The 17,796-nt window shown below is 47.4% G+C and overlaps 7 protein-coding genes across 7 annotated transcripts; 3 read left to right on the forward strand and 4 right to left on the reverse strand.

The window, feature by feature from the left end:
* The first annotated feature begins 97 nt into the window (after nucleotides 1–97).
* Nucleotides 98–3,486, forward strand: BU24DRAFT_423754 (ATP-dependent DNA ligase). The gene has a single exon (XM_033528333.1). It carries the CDS (start codon nucleotides 252–254, stop codon nucleotides 3,219–3,221), a length of 2,970 nt encoding a protein of 989 aa, XP_033383180.1. The 5' UTR covers nucleotides 98–251; the 3' UTR covers nucleotides 3,222–3,486.
* A 364-nt stretch (nucleotides 3,487–3,850) lies between these two features.
* Nucleotides 3,851–4,444, forward strand: BU24DRAFT_410544 (uncharacterized protein; the record flags this gene model as incomplete). The annotated part of the gene is made up of 1 exon (XM_033525995.1): nucleotides 3,851–4,444. The coding sequence occupies one exon, from the start codon at nucleotides 3,851–3,853 to the stop codon at nucleotides 4,442–4,444; it is 594 nt and encodes a 197-aa protein (XP_033383181.1).
* Nucleotides 4,385–5,530, reverse strand: BU24DRAFT_423755 (uncharacterized protein). Its single transcript, XM_033528334.1, has one exon. It carries the CDS (start codon nucleotides 5,317–5,319, stop codon nucleotides 4,726–4,728), a length of 594 nt encoding a protein of 197 aa, XP_033383182.1. The 5' UTR covers nucleotides 5,320–5,530; the 3' UTR covers nucleotides 4,385–4,725.
* Nucleotides 5,531–7,418: 1,888 nt separating this feature from the next.
* BU24DRAFT_442081 (uncharacterized protein) lies at nucleotides 7,419–8,671 on the forward strand (the record flags this gene model as incomplete). Its single annotated transcript, XM_033530500.1, has 3 exons — nucleotides 7,419–7,656; nucleotides 7,708–8,508; nucleotides 8,560–8,671. The coding sequence occupies 3 exons, from the start codon at nucleotides 7,419–7,421 to the stop codon at nucleotides 8,577–8,579; spliced, it is 1,059 nt and encodes a 352-aa protein (XP_033383183.1). The 3' UTR covers nucleotides 8,580–8,671.
* A 589-nt stretch (nucleotides 8,672–9,260) lies between these two features.
* Nucleotides 9,261–9,815, reverse strand: BU24DRAFT_482377 (uncharacterized protein; the record flags this gene model as incomplete). The annotated part of the gene is made up of 1 exon (XM_033533236.1): nucleotides 9,261–9,815. The coding sequence occupies one exon, from the start codon at nucleotides 9,813–9,815 to the stop codon at nucleotides 9,261–9,263; it is 555 nt and encodes a 184-aa protein (XP_033383184.1).
* Nucleotides 9,816–11,151: 1,336 nt separating this feature from the next.
* BU24DRAFT_423756 (class I glutamine amidotransferase-like protein) lies at nucleotides 11,152–12,352 on the reverse strand. The gene has a single exon (XM_033528335.1). The coding sequence runs from the start codon at nucleotides 12,208–12,210 to the stop codon at nucleotides 11,335–11,337; it is 876 nt and encodes a 291-aa protein (XP_033383185.1). The 5' UTR covers nucleotides 12,211–12,352; the 3' UTR covers nucleotides 11,152–11,334.
* A 1,064-nt stretch (nucleotides 12,353–13,416) lies between these two features.
* On the reverse strand, nucleotides 13,417–15,458 carry BU24DRAFT_463591 (siderochrome-iron transporter-like protein Sit1; the record flags this gene model as incomplete). The annotated part of the gene is made up of 5 exons (XM_033532139.1): nucleotides 13,417–13,835; nucleotides 13,900–14,889; nucleotides 14,941–15,016; nucleotides 15,080–15,163; nucleotides 15,231–15,458. 5 exons carry the CDS (start codon nucleotides 15,456–15,458, stop codon nucleotides 13,417–13,419), a joined length of 1,797 nt encoding a protein of 598 aa, XP_033383186.1.
* Nucleotides 15,459–17,796: the final 2,338 nt, after the last annotated feature.

Raw genomic sequence — 17,796 nt, forward strand, 5'->3', positions numbered from 1 at the left:
TGGGATGTAATACGGGCTATTCCATTTAGAGATTAGCCTTGAACAACAGGTGACACCGCGACCGCGTTTGAAGGTGATGGATGACAGCTGCCTGATCGTCTAGCAATAGTTACCTAACTACATCTGAACAGTTGGAAAGCGATGCATGAGGTACTCAGTATATAAATAGGTGCCTGTAGGTTACCTACTTCCTAGATATCGTTGAGAAAAAGGAACTGAGTTCGATGAATTGAACTCCGCCTACCAGCATCATGTCCAACGATTTGAGCATGTTAGATGCGGATGCCGCAAAGGAGCAGAAACTCATGTATGGCGACGATCACGACCTCGACCAAAACTATCCAAACCGGCCTAAGAATCTACACAAGACTCTGCCGTTTCATTGTCTGTTCACCGAGCTGTTCAATCCATTACTCGATGCAACCAAAGCCCGAAAGCCCGTGGGTGCACGTCGGCGGCAAGGTCCTAGTGGGCATTCAACCACTTCGCCACAGGAAGCGAAACGCAATATCATCGAGCGATTCGTGGCCAACTGGCGCAAACAAGTAGGGAATGATTTCTACCCCGCTATACGGCTCATAATACCCGACAAGGACAGAGACCGAGCAATGTACGGCTTGAAAGAGAAGGCAATTGCCAAAATCCTTATCAAAGTCACCAAGATCAACAAAGACTCCGAAGATGCTAAAAGTATGATCAACTGGAAACTACCGAGCCGGCTTGATCGAGCTTCGTCATCTGCGGGAGATTTTGCTGGCCGCTGTTTCGAAGTCCTGTCGAGAAGGCCGCTCAAAACTGGCGTAGGAGATATGACTATCGCAGAAGTCAATAGCACACTTGATCAGCTATCCCAGGTCGGTGGCGAGGACCAACAAACCAGCATTTTCAAAAGGTTCTACCGAAGGATGAATCCGGAAGAACTGACCTGGCTCATACGTATCATTCTGCGCCAGATGAAGATTGGAGCCACCGAGAAAACCATACTGGACATTTGGCATCCAGATGCCGAAGTTCTCTTTAATATCTCCTCCAATCTCCGTCGGGTCTGCTGGGAGCTATACGATCCGGATCTTAGGCTAGACGGTGACAATACAGGAATCACACTTATGCAGTGCTTCCAGCCACAATTAGCAAATTTCCAAAATAAAGTTGGCTCGTTCGAGAAAATGGTGGCCAGGCTAAAGCCTACTTTGGAGGACAATACCTTTTGGATCGAGGAGAAGCTTGACGGAGAACGCATTCAGCTCCACATGGTCGAAGATCATGATGCACCTGGGGGGAAACTGTTCGGTTTCTGGTCACGAAAGGCCAAAGACTATGCCTATCTTTACGGAAAGCATCTCGAAGGTGAACATGCCGGCGCACTCACGCGGTTCATACAGGAAGCTTTCGGCTCAAATGTGCGAAACATCATCCTCGACGGGGAAATGATCACTTGGGATATGGACATTGACCACATAGTCGGGTTCGGAACTCTGAAAACAGCCGCCATATCCGAAAAAGAGAATAGGAACGGTACGAACACAGGCCAGCGTCCCCTTTTCCGGGTTTTTGATTGCCTTTACCTGAACGACAAATTGCTTACCCCTTATACCCTTCGTGACCGACGCAATGCTCTCAAGTCTGCGGTCAAGGGTGTGCATCGGCGACTTGAGATTCATCCATACATAGAGGCCAACAATGCCAACGAAATTGAGCCTCAGCTGCGGAAAGTTGTTGCAGAGGCATCAGAAGGCTTAGTACTGAAGAATCCTCGTTCCATGTATCGGCTGAACGACCGCAACGACGATTGGGTCAAGGTAAAACCAGAGTATATGGATGAGTTTGGGGAATCGCTTGATTGCGTTGTGGTCGGTGGCTATTTTGGCTCTGGCCACAGAGGTGGCGTGCATTCTAGCTTTCTATGCGGGCTGCTTGTCAACAAACATGCTGTGGAAGGTGACCCTGATTTTGAGAAAGTTCACTCCTTTTTCAAAGTCGGTGGTGGCTTCAGCCGGGATGACTATGCCGCCATACGTGGTCGCACGGAAGATAAGTGGAAAGACTGGGATCAGAAACGACCCCCACATCTCATTGAACTAGGTGGGCATACGGAAAATCGCCAACATGAACGACCAGATCAATGGATCAGACCCAGCGAATCCGTGGTTCTCGAATGTAAAGCTGCCAGTGTAGAAGCGAGCGATAAGTTCCGAATGAACATTACATTGCGCTTCCCACGCTTCAAGCAACTCAGGACGGACAAAAAGTGGGCAGATGCCCTGTCTATTTCAGAGTTCATGGAGTTGAAGGCCGCAGCCGAGCAGGAACAGGACCAAAGAAACAAGGCGTTTAACATTGAACAGTCCAGGAGGAAGAGACCAAGAACTACGAAGAAACCATTAGTTGTTGCCGGTAGTGGGAACATTTCTGCGCCTTACGCTGGTCCCAGGACAAAATTATTCCAAGGTCTGGAGTTTTTCATCATGACGGACCAAACATCGCCTGTGAAGAGGACCAAATCAGATCTTGAAGACATGGTGAAGGCGAACGGAGGCAAGATTGTTCAACGGGACTCCGATGGAAATAATCTGGTCGTTGTCGCAGATAAACGCCTGGTCAAAGTATCCTCTTTAGAGAAGCGTGGGACGATCAGCATTGTAAAACCCATTTGGATTTCTGATTGCATCCAGCAGGCTTCTCTCGACACCAATGCAATCCCTTACGTACTTCCGTTTGAGCCAAATAGACACATGTTCTATCTTCGCGATGATGATCTAGAGGAGCTTGAAGCAAACGTCGATCCGAACGGCGATTCATACACGCGCGACCTTAATGACGTGGACGAGTTGCGAGATATGCTTGGCCGAATGCCCTCAAAGGATGAGAACGCTTTCAATCGCGATGAATTCATATCTCAGCTTGGATCGCATGCACATTCACTTAAGGAACTGCAGAATTATATTTTCACCAATATGCGAGTCTATTTTAGTCAATGCGAAAAGCCGGGTTGGGATATGAGCGTTCGGATTGCGTCGAATCGTATTGAATTTGGGGGTGGGAGAATTACTGATGCAAGATTGGGAGCCACACATGTGGTTGTTCCTGATGACGGGGCTTCATTGAAACATGAAAAAAACATGGACATCACAGGGCTCGCTCGCCTTGTTGGCCTGGCCTGGATCGAGAGATGTTGGTTGGAAGGAACCCGAGTTGACGAGGAAAGGTTTCAGTGGGGTTGAAGAGCTACCCGCACAACCTCGCATCGGAAAGCCTAGAAGGATGTAGCTAAGTATTCATCCCTAATTCAAATGCTATAATAGGTTCGTGCATCCGAATCCCAAGTATATGGAATCCCTTGAAATCGCCGCTAGATTCTTGTACGCGTTCCTTGTCGGTCTACCTTTGGAAATCATGGATTGGGCGAATGTGCCACGGACTTGTGCAGACGTCACGCCTATAGAACCGTGATGGGCTGAGACCCCTTTTTTAGGCCCAACTCAGAAGGACTTCAGCGTGGCCCATGAGAAACAGCAGATCAAATTGACCTTGATAAATGCAATCAAAAGTAATGTTTCATACGGAACGTGTCCGAGACGCGAGGTGCACGCCTGATCCTTCTCGGGCGGCCTTAACCCCCCTACCTTCACTTGACTCTTATAATGTCCACTGGTTTCTTCCTGATTTAATTGTCTTCTTCGCGCTAACTTCTGTGTGTGTCGCCCGCTCTGCTTGTTCCTACCGCCAACATCCATTGTCTTTGTCTTTTTCTCCCAGGTGCCCAGATATAAGCGCAATCGAAATCCCAGGACGAAGAACCGGACATATCCAGCCACTCCAAGGAACTCCCCTGAATAACAGCGAGGTCACAATGTTTCCCCTTCTAGCTTTGCTGTTACTATTACCGCTCGGTCATACTCAAAAAACGACGTCGACTCCCACCAAGGTGTCGGTTCTTGAGCACATATTTCCCCCATATCGTGGCCCAGCGAGTTATTTTGCATCCGTAGTTGCAATTGAGGATCAAATAACAACACTTGCGATGACTTGCTTGCAACCCACTAGCTGGCCTACACCAGATCCTCTCTCGCGAGATCCTTGCGACACCTCAAGCTTGGGAATCCGTTCTCAAACAATCACGCAGGGAAATGGGACCTGGGGTGTTGAGCATGGCACAACTCTTGGGGAAGAGTACTGGACTAGATGTCAACGCATGAGCGGATCATTAGGACCATCAGCTACAGAGAATCCCTTTGATGCCAGCAGCCTATACTGCTCCGCACGATACAGCGCAAGTGGCTTCCCTCCTCTAACCGAGGAAGGCGTCGCCAGAGTGAGATTTGGATTGTCTACGCAATTGGTCACGGTCACAGCAGGTTTCGATGTACTAGGAGAGCCCTTGGAGACGGCTTCGTCACGTACAGGTAGGATTCAGGTTGAGCGTTCCAAAGAAACGCCGCATTAACAATGACCTTAGATGCATTTACAGACATAGGGAAGACCCCTACCCAAGCTGCCCCAGTCACGACTGTGACGCTGCACTACAAAAACCAGGGGGGAAGAACAGAAAGTACAAAAACTGGCCAATACACTATCATCGCCGCTGTGGTTCTTTGGTTTATGACGATCTGAAGAGGCTTGTTTAAGTGCAAGCGAGAGATGTAAGCAAGCTGGCGCGCAGCTTCGTTTTCCCCACATAATCCTTGCTGATGGGGTTTATGATGGCGCCGAGTTAAAAGTACCTTCCTACTGAACCAACATCAAGACCTCCTCGGTTTTGAACAAACGGCCATTAAGCGGCCCGGCAGAATAATCATCAAGTTCGTCGTCGGTCACTTCATCTGCACTCTTTTCCCAGATGCCCATGAATCGTCCCTCTGCTCTTACGTTGTATTTCGCGGGTTTTGTGTTCGGCATCCAAGGCTTGTCAAATATCACTTCGGTGGACTCCTCCGTGCCTGGCATGATAGTCACGAGAGCGTCGCGTGGCGGCGGCATCTTCCTAGAGATCTTGATGATGTCAATCGAAACCTCCTCTCCTGTATCGGCGTTGTTGAGTTTGAATACGCCCAAGTTCTGGGCGAGAGGGTCTAAAGGTGTGCCCCATTTGAGCAAAGTGTATGTTGAAGAGGGGCTGTGGTTCTTCAGGGTTACGAGGATTGATGGTGGAGAGCGCGATATCTGTGAGAGCTTAAATTCGATACCTGGCACGGTGGTTGCGCTGGAAGAGGATGAAGAAGACATGTGGAAAGAACTGCCTGCTGGAGCGGTGGTAACGAAGTAGAGTGCACCAAAGATGGTGATGGCGAGCGCGGCGATAGCTGCGGTACGAGTGTTCATTGGAACTTGTTGTTACCCAGGTAACTAGTTATGTCGAGGCGTGTGGAGTGGCCGTGGTCGTGGTCGTAGGTCGCAGCCTACTCTGGAACTGGCGAGAGCGCGGGACAGGGTTGGTTTTATTGTACACCAACGCACAACTCACACAGTATCAGCGCTACATGGATAAATTCGAGTATGTACTCCGAAGACGATGGAGAACGTTCATTTGGTCAAAGACTATGTATGTGTGCATGGTAAATTGGAAGCAATCACCAGTAGTTTTAATAGGGAAATGTAACATGCCCATACTCACTCTACCGGGTAGCACCGTAGCACCCACTTTCAGCTGCCTATAATGGAGTTATGGCCGACTGCGGGGCCGTAAGGTAAGCTAGGGAGACAAGCCTGGGGCAATGGAACTACACATACGTATGTAACTACCTATGTAAATTATAAAGATACGTATGCATTCAGGGACATGTACGGAGTACCGTACATCTATATAGACTTGTATTCGTTGCAGCAGTGGTCGGCTATTGACTGTACTAATGCGTACAAACTCAAATGGACAGTGGCAAACGTTCTTGGTGCGTCTCAACTACGATTGTGGGGTTACAATATACTCCGTACTTTACGAGTAAGATAATATATTCACACCTAAGGCTAAGTCAACAACAGATATGGTGGGGCAGCGGTTGCGCCAGGGGTGACATGGCTGGATGATAGATCCCATCCCATGAGAGAGGTTCGTTATATTAATACCGTGGCGACAAAGATAATGCCATGCCGGGTCTCATGCGGATCGCTGCATTCCAACCCTCCGGCCTGCCCAATCTTGCAAGGATTGTGATCTACGTCAGGCAGAACAGAACATCGCAAGATAAGGAATGGGTGTTATTGTTGTCGCGTCAAGATATATCATCTATGATTTTTTCCAGTTTTCCTTAACAGTCTAGCTTGTCGCTGCACTATGAATTTTGGTCTCAGCGTTTCTAGCGGTCACCTTGAGAGATGCAACTCTAGGCCAGCAGCAAAGGACTCCCGGCATGGATCAGTAAATTGCTGGCTACAGATCTTGATACTCATGCCTCCACGCATGGAGGAGATCGGCCTTTTTAACATCTCATTAATTTGCAACACAGCTGCATCAAACCCGACCAAGCAATTGACTCTTCTCCTGCTGAGGTCTTGGACGAAATTGATGAGCTGTTATGGTGAGCGAGTCGAGATATTCATGTTTTGACTTCACTGTGAATCATCACTATATACCGACATCTTGAACTTTAATCGAGACTCCTCGATTAGTGTGATGCATTCACAGTTTAATATCTGGTGCTATGACACTCTAGAGACATTGACATTCAGCTTTGAAGTGTACATCGGTGCTGTGTAGACTGTGAGCGAGCCCCGTCATACCCTCGATGGTGTTAGATCCACGAAAGCGCTGTAAAACAAAAGGATAGTTGATAATGACAAGATCATGGAAAGGCAGCACGTACGCAAGATTATACTAGCAATCAAATTGATACCCTGCCAGTGCCAAGGCACAGGCGATATGCATTTCATGTAAACAGAGACAATCTACTTGCCGATGGTGCTTCATGCAGAGGAACATCCCAAAACGTCTATGAACGAGCATGTGTTCATTGGCGAGACATTGCCCTTCAGTTTGATTCGAAGTTTGAAGATCTAAATATGTGCTTGTACTCGAAGCATATTACTGGGATCATCCCCGCCTAGGAGAGAGAATCGTCCATCGTCACCGTGTTTCATACAATATAACCAATCCGAGTTGATGGAATCATGTCAACACAAACCGGAGTCCATATCATGTCGATCCCTGGCATGAAAATGGGCCTGTCCCCTGCTGAATTTCCAATTTCTACTAAATTGGCAATGCTTCATGATCTGTTTTATCCGTTGGTACTGGTGATGTTAGCGGTAGTATAGCATGTTACTTCCCGATGATTACATGGGCGGGAAGGGTTCTATAAAACCTAGATGATTTGCACTGTTGTTTTTGAAATGAATCTTTGCGTGTATTGATCTATCAATCCGGAAATCTCTAACCATTTTTTAACACCAACTCAAATTCCAGGACTTGGGTACACGTTCTGATCATGAAGGCGTTCATACAAGTATACCTTGCCGTGTACGCTACATACGCTTATGCAACACCTTTCAGCCATAACGAGCGTGGCACACCACTGGACATTGTACTCACTGCTTCTGGAAACACTGAAGTCAAAATTACAATCACCAACAATGGCGATAGAACTCTGAATCTCCTCAATAAAGGCACATTTTTAGACGAGGATACTTCTGTTGAAAAAGTAACTATTTACTCACCCGGTGGTGGTCAGTACATGACGATCCCTCATATTATGTCCAAGTCTAAGCTTAAATCAGCCAATAAATTACCTTTCGAAGGTATCAAGTTGCAGCTTCTAACCTCCGGATTGAAACCCAACAACTTTTTACGGCTCGCTACTGGCGAAACAAGAGAGCTCACTACCGAAATGGCCGCAGTTCATTCACTTGAAGCAGGTGGTGCCGTCGAAGTCTTTGCCGAAGGCCTTCTTCCGTTTGCCGAAGACGATTCGACTGAGCTTGTGGGCGCATTACCATATCATTCCAACAAGCTTTCAATGAATATCGATGGTTCAAAGGCAGCGTCCGTTCCAAAGGCAATTATCAAGCGAACAGTCGTCGGATCTAACTGCAGTGGAAGTAAATTAAGTAGCATTAGGACGGCACTCTCCAATTGTCAGAAGCTTGCCTCAGCTGCCGCTTCAGCGGCTTCTGCGGGGACTAAGCTGGACACCTATTTCAAGTCGACATCTTCTAGCACCAAGAGTACCGTGAGCGCCCGGTTGCGGGCCGTTGCTGCTGATTGTGGAGGATCCGGAAGTGCCACTTCGACTAATTGCAATGATCCTTATTCAGCCTGCTCCTCGAACGTTCTCGCATACACGGTACCGTCGCAAGATTTTATTACTTATTGTCCTCTTTTCTTCAACGAGCTCCCAGATCTGGCCTCTCAGTGCCATGGCCAGGACAAGGCCACAACAGTCCTTCACGAGGAAACACATGCGCCTGGCGTATACAGTCCAGGAACCGACGACTTAGCATATGGCTTTGCAGCTGCCTCACGCCTTTCTGCAAGTCAGGCTTTGAATAACGCTGACTCCTATGCTCTTTACGCCAACGGTAAGTTATGTCATATTCCAGTTATTATAATCTGAGTTCTAAGATGAATAGCAATAAATCTCAACTGTTAGCTCAAGATAATGTCACTCTATGGACTTGCTTCCGCATGGAAATGGACCACCTGATCTGCGCATAAGTAGGAGCATGACTGGTAGCTCTCGTGGATCAATACTTCGACCCTAAAGCCTCCCGCTCTTATCGTTCTTACCAGCTACTTATTGTCGCTAAGAGATATGGGCTCCCTAAATAGAATATAGCTCTTTATGGCATCAGACGAGGAAACAATTGCAAGTGAAATGTGTGTACGCGTGTAGGTATGCGCGTGTGCATGTGACTTCTTTAAAACGTTCACGATTGGAAACGAATCAAGATTACTGCTCCCAAATGCAACGATCTAAGCAATCTCACAGTGTGCGTCATCAATGAGCTCCAATACTAAACCTTTCTGGTAGTCTATCGATACGGCCTAGTGTGCGTAATAATTCAAACGCATGACCGTAACCACTTCATCTGTTCCGACTGGAGACTGAGAAGAATGATCATGATAACCTTTCTCGACCCATTCTGGGACATTCATGTATGTCACCCAGTTCAGCAGAGTTCATACATGATTGAAAAGTTCATTCGTAACCGCCCCGAATTTACGCCATCACACTATCCAAAGCTCGTTACTCGTACTATCTCACCGAAGATATATCATGTGATATGTCTGATGCAATGACAGCAGATGGACTATTCCTTGCGTTCTGATATCAATCACTACCAATATTCAAGCCAGCACACCAGTGATCCGCAACACAAGTCACCCTAGCGGATTCGACTTTACCAACAGTGCCAATTAGGATTCCACTTTCATCTTCCTCCTTTTTAATTCTAATTGAAGTCTCGCCATCACGGAAGCAAACGTAGTCCTCATCCTCCAATTTCACGGTACCGGTCGGCGTGCCCTTGGGTTTAGCTGCTGCGTCTGCACTTATATCGCTCGCGAATAGCTTGTCTCTCCAAACTTTAAGTCGCCATTTGACTCCTTCCCATGGTTCGTAAGGATCACTAACAATGGCGGATCGGTCAGGTTTCGGAGCTCGGTCATCTTCCTTCGTGGAATTGCTGATGGGATTTCGGAAGTAGGCAATCGCTGAGAATGCACGTTCCCCGGGAGAATCAGACCCGGATCGATTGTTACAGGTCACTAGATATATGTTGTGTGCGGATGCCATCGAAGAGGATTCCGTATTGCCGCAGCTGGCTAAGGGCAACCCGAACAATGAGCCAACGGTGAAGGACACCCAGAACACACAGAGCCGCATTTTGGGAACTTGGGGGGTCTCTTATGTTCGATGGTATGTGCAATGCGATTATTAATGGTTCGTAAGTAAACGATATAGAGACAGAGTAAGGTAAGGATCGCTGTGAATTCTGGGCAACACGGATTGTGAAGCATATTTTATACTTACACGACCCCGTACGCTAGAATGATACCATCTCTAGTATACAAAGCTATCCCCAAGTTGTCTATGACGATATTACTGATGTAAGCCTCATATGATTCTGCAATCATGGCCATATTGCACGTGTAGCCGAGATCATGCCTTCTGGGAACCGGATAATGTCAACGCTTACTCCAACTTCCATGCAAATACTTAGACTTTGGCCAGATGCGCCACAACATTTGCAATCCATATAGAATATCTCTAAATAGGGTCAGGACTCTATGAAGACAAGCTTTTCATGAGATGCAGCACCATTGCTTGCATGCTTGCAGGAAAAGGCTTCTATGGGACCCCACTATAGATCTGCCGATGTCACTCCCATTAGTAGTTAACGAAAGCACTAATCAGCTTTCTGAAGTTTTTAATAATGATACACATCTAATCGTCATATAACATCGAAATGTTCGTATTTCAACAATTCCATTAGAGGGTCTGAGGTCATCCTCTTGCTCCCTAAACTCACTGCACTGTCCACATTGTCTTTGCATAGCTTTCAGCTTTCAATGAAATGATGAAACTTGTGACTTGTAGTTGTTTGTAGAAAAAAAAGGCGATATCTTAACGTGGCTACTAGAAAGCAAGGACCGCAATAGCTCAAGTCGCGGTATTGTGTATCGCAATTTATTCTTAGGTACTATTGATTTCAATCTACCAGGGAGCATCAGGTAGGCTCGCTTACATGGTTTCGTTGTATGGATCCATTATGCCGAACTATTCGAGAGCGTGAGAATCTTCCAGGAAGTATGTTGAATACGAAATGCAGGAGTCTGTTTTACCAGCCATAAGACATACATGAGGGACATCAGTAGATTTCAATTTAGAAGTTGCAATTCTGGCCTGATATAATTTAGTGTCAATTTCCGTGGCTCTAGACCGCGCCATAAACCAAAAGCCCGCCCCAAGTTTATCTCGAATGGCAAGAGAGGGATGGTGGGTAGGGCCAAAATCTATCTGCTGTGACGGTTGAACCAAAGGCGTGGAGTACGTAAAGGTGTTCAGCACTTAGCATTTCCCGATTATGAGAGAGAACTGTTAATCTTACATTCGTAACCTCACCCTATGCTACAATTGTTCGTTGAGTTCATAGACTGGCCTGACAGTTCTTAAACGTGGATTAGATCGAAGTGGGACACCCAATCGTAGGATAGAAACACGCGGTTAATTCATAACATATCTTTGATTCTATGAGAGAACGTGTCAAGCAAAAACTGGACAAGGGGGATTCGACAGCTACGCCAATAATGTATGCAACCAGATGTATGACTTGGGGACGACAGCCCCATTAACGTCAAGACCTACTCGTACACTAGGTTTAGTGATACCACAACGTCGGTGATCATGAAATCAGCGGAGGTGTCAATAATCCTCCAGCCTTTGTAAAAGATTCATTCCCCTGACTGGAAGATAGTTCGAGTAGAAAGCACACTACCATCTCCGCTACCAATTCCGAGTCATCATCTGCATCAACGGCCTCAAGATATTCCTTCTTCGCGACTGGCCAACCCTGTGTCGCAAAATACTTCAGAACCTCGGTGTTGACAAATCTGTCAAATTCAAAATGACCTTGCAGGGTGAAAACCCTTCCAGGCTCGTATAGCCCTTGCACTGCACAATGGTCGGTACTCCCTAGATTCACCCATCGAGGAGGCAACGCATCAACATGGGGAATTTTGACGTGATCGCCATGGATGAATTGAAGGCGCACAACCTCTGGTACGGCAAGAGGGTTTTGGAGGTTGTCACTCCTTGGGGCATTTTGAAAAGATGAACGGAAATCATCACTGAGGGTGATGGCCTGCACACCGACCTCATGGCCGTTGGGGTCCTTCTCGGCGTAAATTCGGAATTCCTTCAAAAGGCTTTGGCCTATCAGCTGGTGTCCGAAGCAGCTTCCAAAGATCTTGACGTGTGGGTGATTCGCATATACGTCGCGGACGTAGCCATCGAGTTTTCGTATCCAGTCGAGATTGTCGTATGCCGAAGCCGCCGCACCGGTGATGATAAGGAGATCCACGTTGGATAGGCTCGGTGGATATTCGTCCAAGTGTACGTTGTATTCGGTGGACTCGATTCGTATGCTTGGAGCAATACGATTGGCAGCTTTCGTTAGAAGGTTTGCAAATATAGAACCGTAGGAGGGCCATCGTGGTTGAACGTTGGGGACTGGCACGTCCGCATTGAGCATGGCTATATGAAGCACTTGCCTCGCCATTTTCGAGACCCCGCAGTGCGATCGAAGCAGTAGATATGTACGAGATATTGTTTAAACGATGTAGACGAATAAGGGTCCTGATTATGGTTGGTTGGCATGGCTTCGCCAACGAAGGGATGGCATATTTATCGCCTGTGCCAGCTCCAAAATTTCCGTACAAGTTCCGTCTCCAACCGTCTGCCGGGTTAGAGGTTACGGCGCGGCCATGCGATAGCGGCCTCACCGTCTATTGGCATTCCCTCGTGGGCCCCTCAAAAATATTTCTGACAAACCAATATACCTAGCACTTTCCAAAAGGAAGTTTGTATTTTACTCTCGCTATTCCTTCTAAGGCGGTGATTAGTCTGGCGGTGGGAGCATTCTGTGTGAGGTGCAGCTGGATAGATGGAGCTCCGCACAACCAACACATGCCACCACATTGTGATTATTCGAACGTAAATCCGATTCGTTGGGTGAGGTGAAAAAAGAAAACAGCAGTAGGATCATTTTAGTAACTGTTAGTAATTTAAATTGATGAGTGTTAACTAGAACCCTAAGTAGGTACAGCATGTCCTCATAGTTACTTGCAATGACAAGTCACAAGGCGCGAAATTTGTGCCCACTTTATCCATCTATACCTAAAATGGACCAAACATCCCGACCTTGATGGCAATGGAGCCAAGAGCATCACCACGGGCTAAACAAGGTGGAATGGTTTTGAAAACAATCAGAAAATGGATTTTGGAAAGCCAGATTTTGTAACTCGTGCCCTCAATGTTGTACTACAACATACACGGCTGTTGCTATGTCTTTGGAATATGTTAGGGGAGTTGCCTGCTCCCAAACAATATACATACAACCTTGCTAGGTGCAAGCATTTCTAAAGCTGTTACTTACTGAAGAGAAGGTCCTTCCAAGGCTCCACTAGATACCTTAAACTTTAGACCTATCTAGAGACAATCTCCTTCTGAAAAGAGAGGAGATGCACATCCCGATGCTGGGCAACTGGCGGAGCCAACGATGACTACTGTGATTAATTGATTGATTGATTGATTGACGAGCCAGAAGGGCTGTCGTAAGGCTGAGACATTCACTGTGATTTTTATCCGCCTGCTCCAAGCAAGTCCATTTACATGTCCAAACCACCTTCACCATGCTCACCTGTGTTCAATCCAGACAACGACAGGTACATATTGGCATTCATAAGATTCGGACGCCTACAGGAACTTAGCGCTTGAAATAAGTGAACAGCGACTTTTTATCGTGTCCAACAGCCTCAACCTCTGGTGTGCTGGTATTTGACCGTTCTTCGGCATCTGGCAAGCTCTGTTCCTTCCCGAGCCTCGGATTACGAATGGTGCAGGCAAAGAAAATAAGCAATGCCGAGAGACAGATTGCTGTGATGCAGAGAAGACGCTGGACGTGTCTATACACGTCGATGACCACGTCACGCTGGTAAGTGCCGACCGGATATTTCAAGTATGTCATGAGCGGCGACCCATACCAGGCTAGGGCATCCTCTGCACTCAGCCGTTGCTCAAGCATACCGGGCACCACCTGACTCCAAATAGCACCAGAAACTGTGTTGCCCAAAGCAGAGCCAATGTTGTAGGAGGCAAGATAGATTCCCGTAACGACGGCGACGTCTGTATGATGTGTTAGCTGCATGTGGATGCATTTTTACGTGTCTGAGTTTTGAGTTGCACTTACGCTCATGTTTCGTTGCTGCTTGAATCGACGCTTGCGCTGGGTATGGGAAGAAGCCGCCAGCAATACCAAGCAAAATTTGTGCGCCAACGATTCCATTGTGGACGTCGCGCCCGCTTCCACCACGATAGTGGATCAGAAGGCCAAAAGCGACCATGAAGAGACAGGTGCCGAAAAGAATGAACGGTTTGAGCCTTCTCACTCGGAAAATCACCATGCCCAGTAAGACTCCGGTAATGACTGAAGCGAAGCTGTACAAGGAGGTGATGCGTGTGGCGGATTTGACGGACTCGTTAAAACCGACGATCAGAACGGTGTAGAGAAAGTCCCCTTGACAAGTCCATGCAAAATTGAGCATGACGGCAATTCCGATGGCGCCCCAGACCGCGCGATCTTTCATCAAGTGGAAGGGAAGCATGGGGTGAGGACTTCTCTTTTCCCAGATGACCCACACTGGGATTAGGAGAATGCCTATGACCAGCGGAGCAATGACCTTTGCCGAGCCCCATTGAGAGGCGGCCCCTCCAGCAATAGTGAAGGGAACCAAGATGAAACCGAACACACAGATCAGAAGGATGATACCGGGGACGTCAAGCTGCCAAAAGAGCGCCTGGACCAGGGTTTTGCCACCATGCAGCTGGTAAGGTGACTTGTAGTCTCGTAGCGCACCCGCCTTCTTTGCTTTCCGACCGACCCACCACAGGGAAATGATCAAGGGAATGGCGCATGCAGGGTAGATAATGCACCACATCCCGATGCCCCATCGCCAGGTGGTAGCCTTAAGGGTGGCTGCGCTTACATCTCCACTGACCCAGGTGTTGATGATGAATGGTAAAGCAGGAACATAGGAGAAGAACACACGAGAGCGCAGAGACGTGGTGTCAGCGATGATGACTTCGACAAGCAAGAGTACTGCCGTGTAGCCAATCTGGTATAGAACCGCACCTGCAGCGAACGATTCTACATTGCTACTGGAAGCCTCGACAATGGATCCTGCACAACGTTGGTTAGCTAGCCCTCAGATGATAGAATATGCACACATACCGAGCGTGTAGAAGAAGATAGATACGAAAAGGACTTCTACTCTGCCAAAGACGTCGGCAATCTTCGCAGCAGTGGGCTAGCAGTTGGTAAGTATGTGAATATACTAGAAGGGTTAAGGTAGGAGTAAGGGCATTCGTACCTGGGCCGCAGCGGCTACTACAGCACGAATGGTGTTGATGGTAGCCAAAGTTGAATGTGTGGCGTAAGATGAGGTTGCTTCAGGCTGGAGTAATTGTCAATTTCCTAACACATACAATGCTAGAGAAGCAGAGAGGTTGAGAGATAGGTACCTGATAGACATATCGAAGTGTACCGTCCAAACCATAGGCATACGCAATCAGGAATACGCTGAAGAAGATGGCCACTCGATTCCAGAAAGATATATGGGCGGAGAGAGCCTCAATGCGAGCGACACCGGGAGATTGGCTTCCAAACAGGGGTTTGGTGGTGTCGCTGGTGGGGCGATCAACATCGGGATCGGTTGGTGAGGATGGAGCTTTCTCGCCCAAATCGGACATGGTGAAGGATGCAAGTACAGAGTGTGTATGTGGGTGAGAGGTGCACAAAGTCAATCGAGAAAGTGTGTACCTCTATCCTTTGTAGGATATGCCAAGCGTGGCACTGAGAGAGGGAGACTCTGTACGATTGAAAGTGAAGGGCGAGATGAGATAGCGAGCGATGGGGTGAGGTGAGGGTGTGGGTGGGTGGCAGGAAAGAGTTAAAAGGTGATTGGGATGGGATGGATGTGATTGATTAGATAAGATCGAGTGTGGAGGTCCCCGTCGGATCGAATCAGATCGGATGAGAGGGGATCAAATCAGATCAAATAATGAATCGGGGTTGCCGATCCGAGGACCAATACAGGTACGCTATGCTACGTGCGTAGCTAGGCTAGGCCAGGCCAGGCAAGTTTAGGAGGATGGGAGTGAATTGTGAGCGGACGAGTAAGGAGGGACTAGGACGGAGAAGATGGAGAAGTAAATGGGTGAATAGGTGATGTAGACAACGAGATTGTCGTCTTCAAGAAGAAGCTGATGAAGGGTTTGGCAGGGCGCTAAAAGAGGGTGAGGGTGAGGGTGAGGGTGAGGTGGAGGTGAGAGGTGAAAGGTGAGAGTAGAGTTCTGAGAAGAGAGAGTGTGTGTGAGAAAGGGAGCGAGGGAAAAAAATCCAAGGGGAGAGATGGGGTCCTCTATCGGGCGTTGGCAGTACTCGTAGTTGGTTGTGGTGGTGGCGGCGGTCGGTGTGGCCGTTTGTACTCGGTGGTAGTGGTTGGTTACAAGGTATGGTACTCGTAGTTAAGGTACGAGGCAAGGTAAGGTAAGGTAAGGTACGAGTAGTAGGGTCTACTTAGAACTCGTTCGTCTGTTGTAGATGTATGGGTACCTTGGTGTGTACCATGTAGGTGCAAGAGGAATTCCGGGATTCAAACCATTCTTACGAGAGCACTAGGCAAACGCGTTGGATCCTTTTCACCACCTACCGATAGTCGGGAGAGTAACTCACACTGTGGAACGATCAATATCTTGCAGCTAGTATATCTCTATAGTTATAGCAAGAAGCGATGGCTGATATAGTAGGACATCTACTACGTGCGAGGTACTAGTACTCGACATGATTGTTATTGGTATGCGTCTCGTTAGTCACGAGGTACGAGTAAGATACTGACGAGGGACGAGGGACGAGGTGCAAGTAAGAAAGAGAGCGATGATATCAGACGGGACAAGGCGAGCGGGATGCGATGCGATGCGATGCGAGGGAACGCAATGTGATGTGGTGGTGATGTTACGCCATGTGGGGGAGAGGCGGGAAAATGGCTTGGTGGCGCATCGTCATCATACCCTACTGGGTGTACCGGTACGTACAGGTAACTAGTTACAGACCTGAGCATAATCTTATTGTAACCTGCTCGTGTCACCTAAACCACTCCCAGTAATATTTGCAGATCAGATCTGATTACTACTAGTACCAAATAGTTATGTACGAGTATTAACTACCCTATCCCTCGAACTACGAGAATCTCGTACTCGTACTTGTAAGTTGTTGTACTACAAAGTAAGAAGAAAAACTACGACAATCGTTTAGAACCGGTAACTATCCTTGTACCTCATCGTAGTAACTACTGGTATATCAATTAAGTACGGGCGAGGAAAGAAAAATGTGACCAGAAGTGAGAAGAAGACTTCTGACAAAAGTCAGTAGGTATGTGATGGCACACGTCATGCCAAGGGCTAAAGGAAGTCGATTTTTGATATTTTTGATTTTGCCTCGCCCTACGAGTAGTCTAGTACATTAGCGTGCAATCATACTCGTACAATGACATTAGGTATGGTATTACGAGGTACTGGTACCCTTCCTACAAGATAGTGTCCGACTCAAGTTTTTATACTAGTACAAAGATTTATTTTCCAATGTGCCACTTTTTCCCCTCTCTTCTCCATATTTTCACTGTCTACACATGACTATATTGTTCCTCGAAGACGGTCTACTTTGCATCGGAGCGTCCGGGTTGTTGGACCACGGATCATACAAGATTGTGCAGACCTATCTCAACAAACGCCAATCCTCATCTCAGCATTGCTTTTCCTTCCAAGACCAGGTACGAGCAATGGAAAAGGGTCACATAATCTCTCACCTTCATTAAATCACGTGCAGGCCGCCTACTTATCTCATGGGTACATGTGTACCTAAGTAAGTAATACTCATATGTCTCTTCTCGTAAGGGTTCTGTAGTTTCCTGTTGTTTTGGATATTTTCAATGGGCATGATGCTCTACCATACTTCTGTTAGTACTTGAAAAGGTATAAGTTTCCCAACCAACAAAATGGCATCACAAGGTCGAATTGGGTCGATATTCCA

Source organism: Aaosphaeria arxii (assembly GCF_010015735.1).
Source record: "Aaosphaeria arxii CBS 175.79 unplaced genomic scaffold BU24scaffold_5, whole genome shotgun sequence".
Lineage (NCBI taxonomy): Eukaryota > Fungi > Ascomycota > Dothideomycetes > Pleosporales > Aaosphaeria > Aaosphaeria arxii.

Excerpts from the sequence above, each read along its gene's own strand:
- BU24DRAFT_423755 (XM_033528334.1), bottom strand. The coding sequence starts at position 5,319 with ATGAACACTCGTACCGCAGCTATCGCCGCGCTCGCCATCACCATCTTT.
- BU24DRAFT_423754 (XM_033528333.1), top strand. The coding sequence starts at position 252 with ATGTCCAACGATTTGAGCATGTTAGATGCGGATGCCGCAAAGGAGCAG.
- BU24DRAFT_423756 (XM_033528335.1), bottom strand. The coding sequence starts at position 12,210 with ATGGCGAGGCAAGTGCTTCATATAGCCATGCTCAATGCGGACGTGCCA.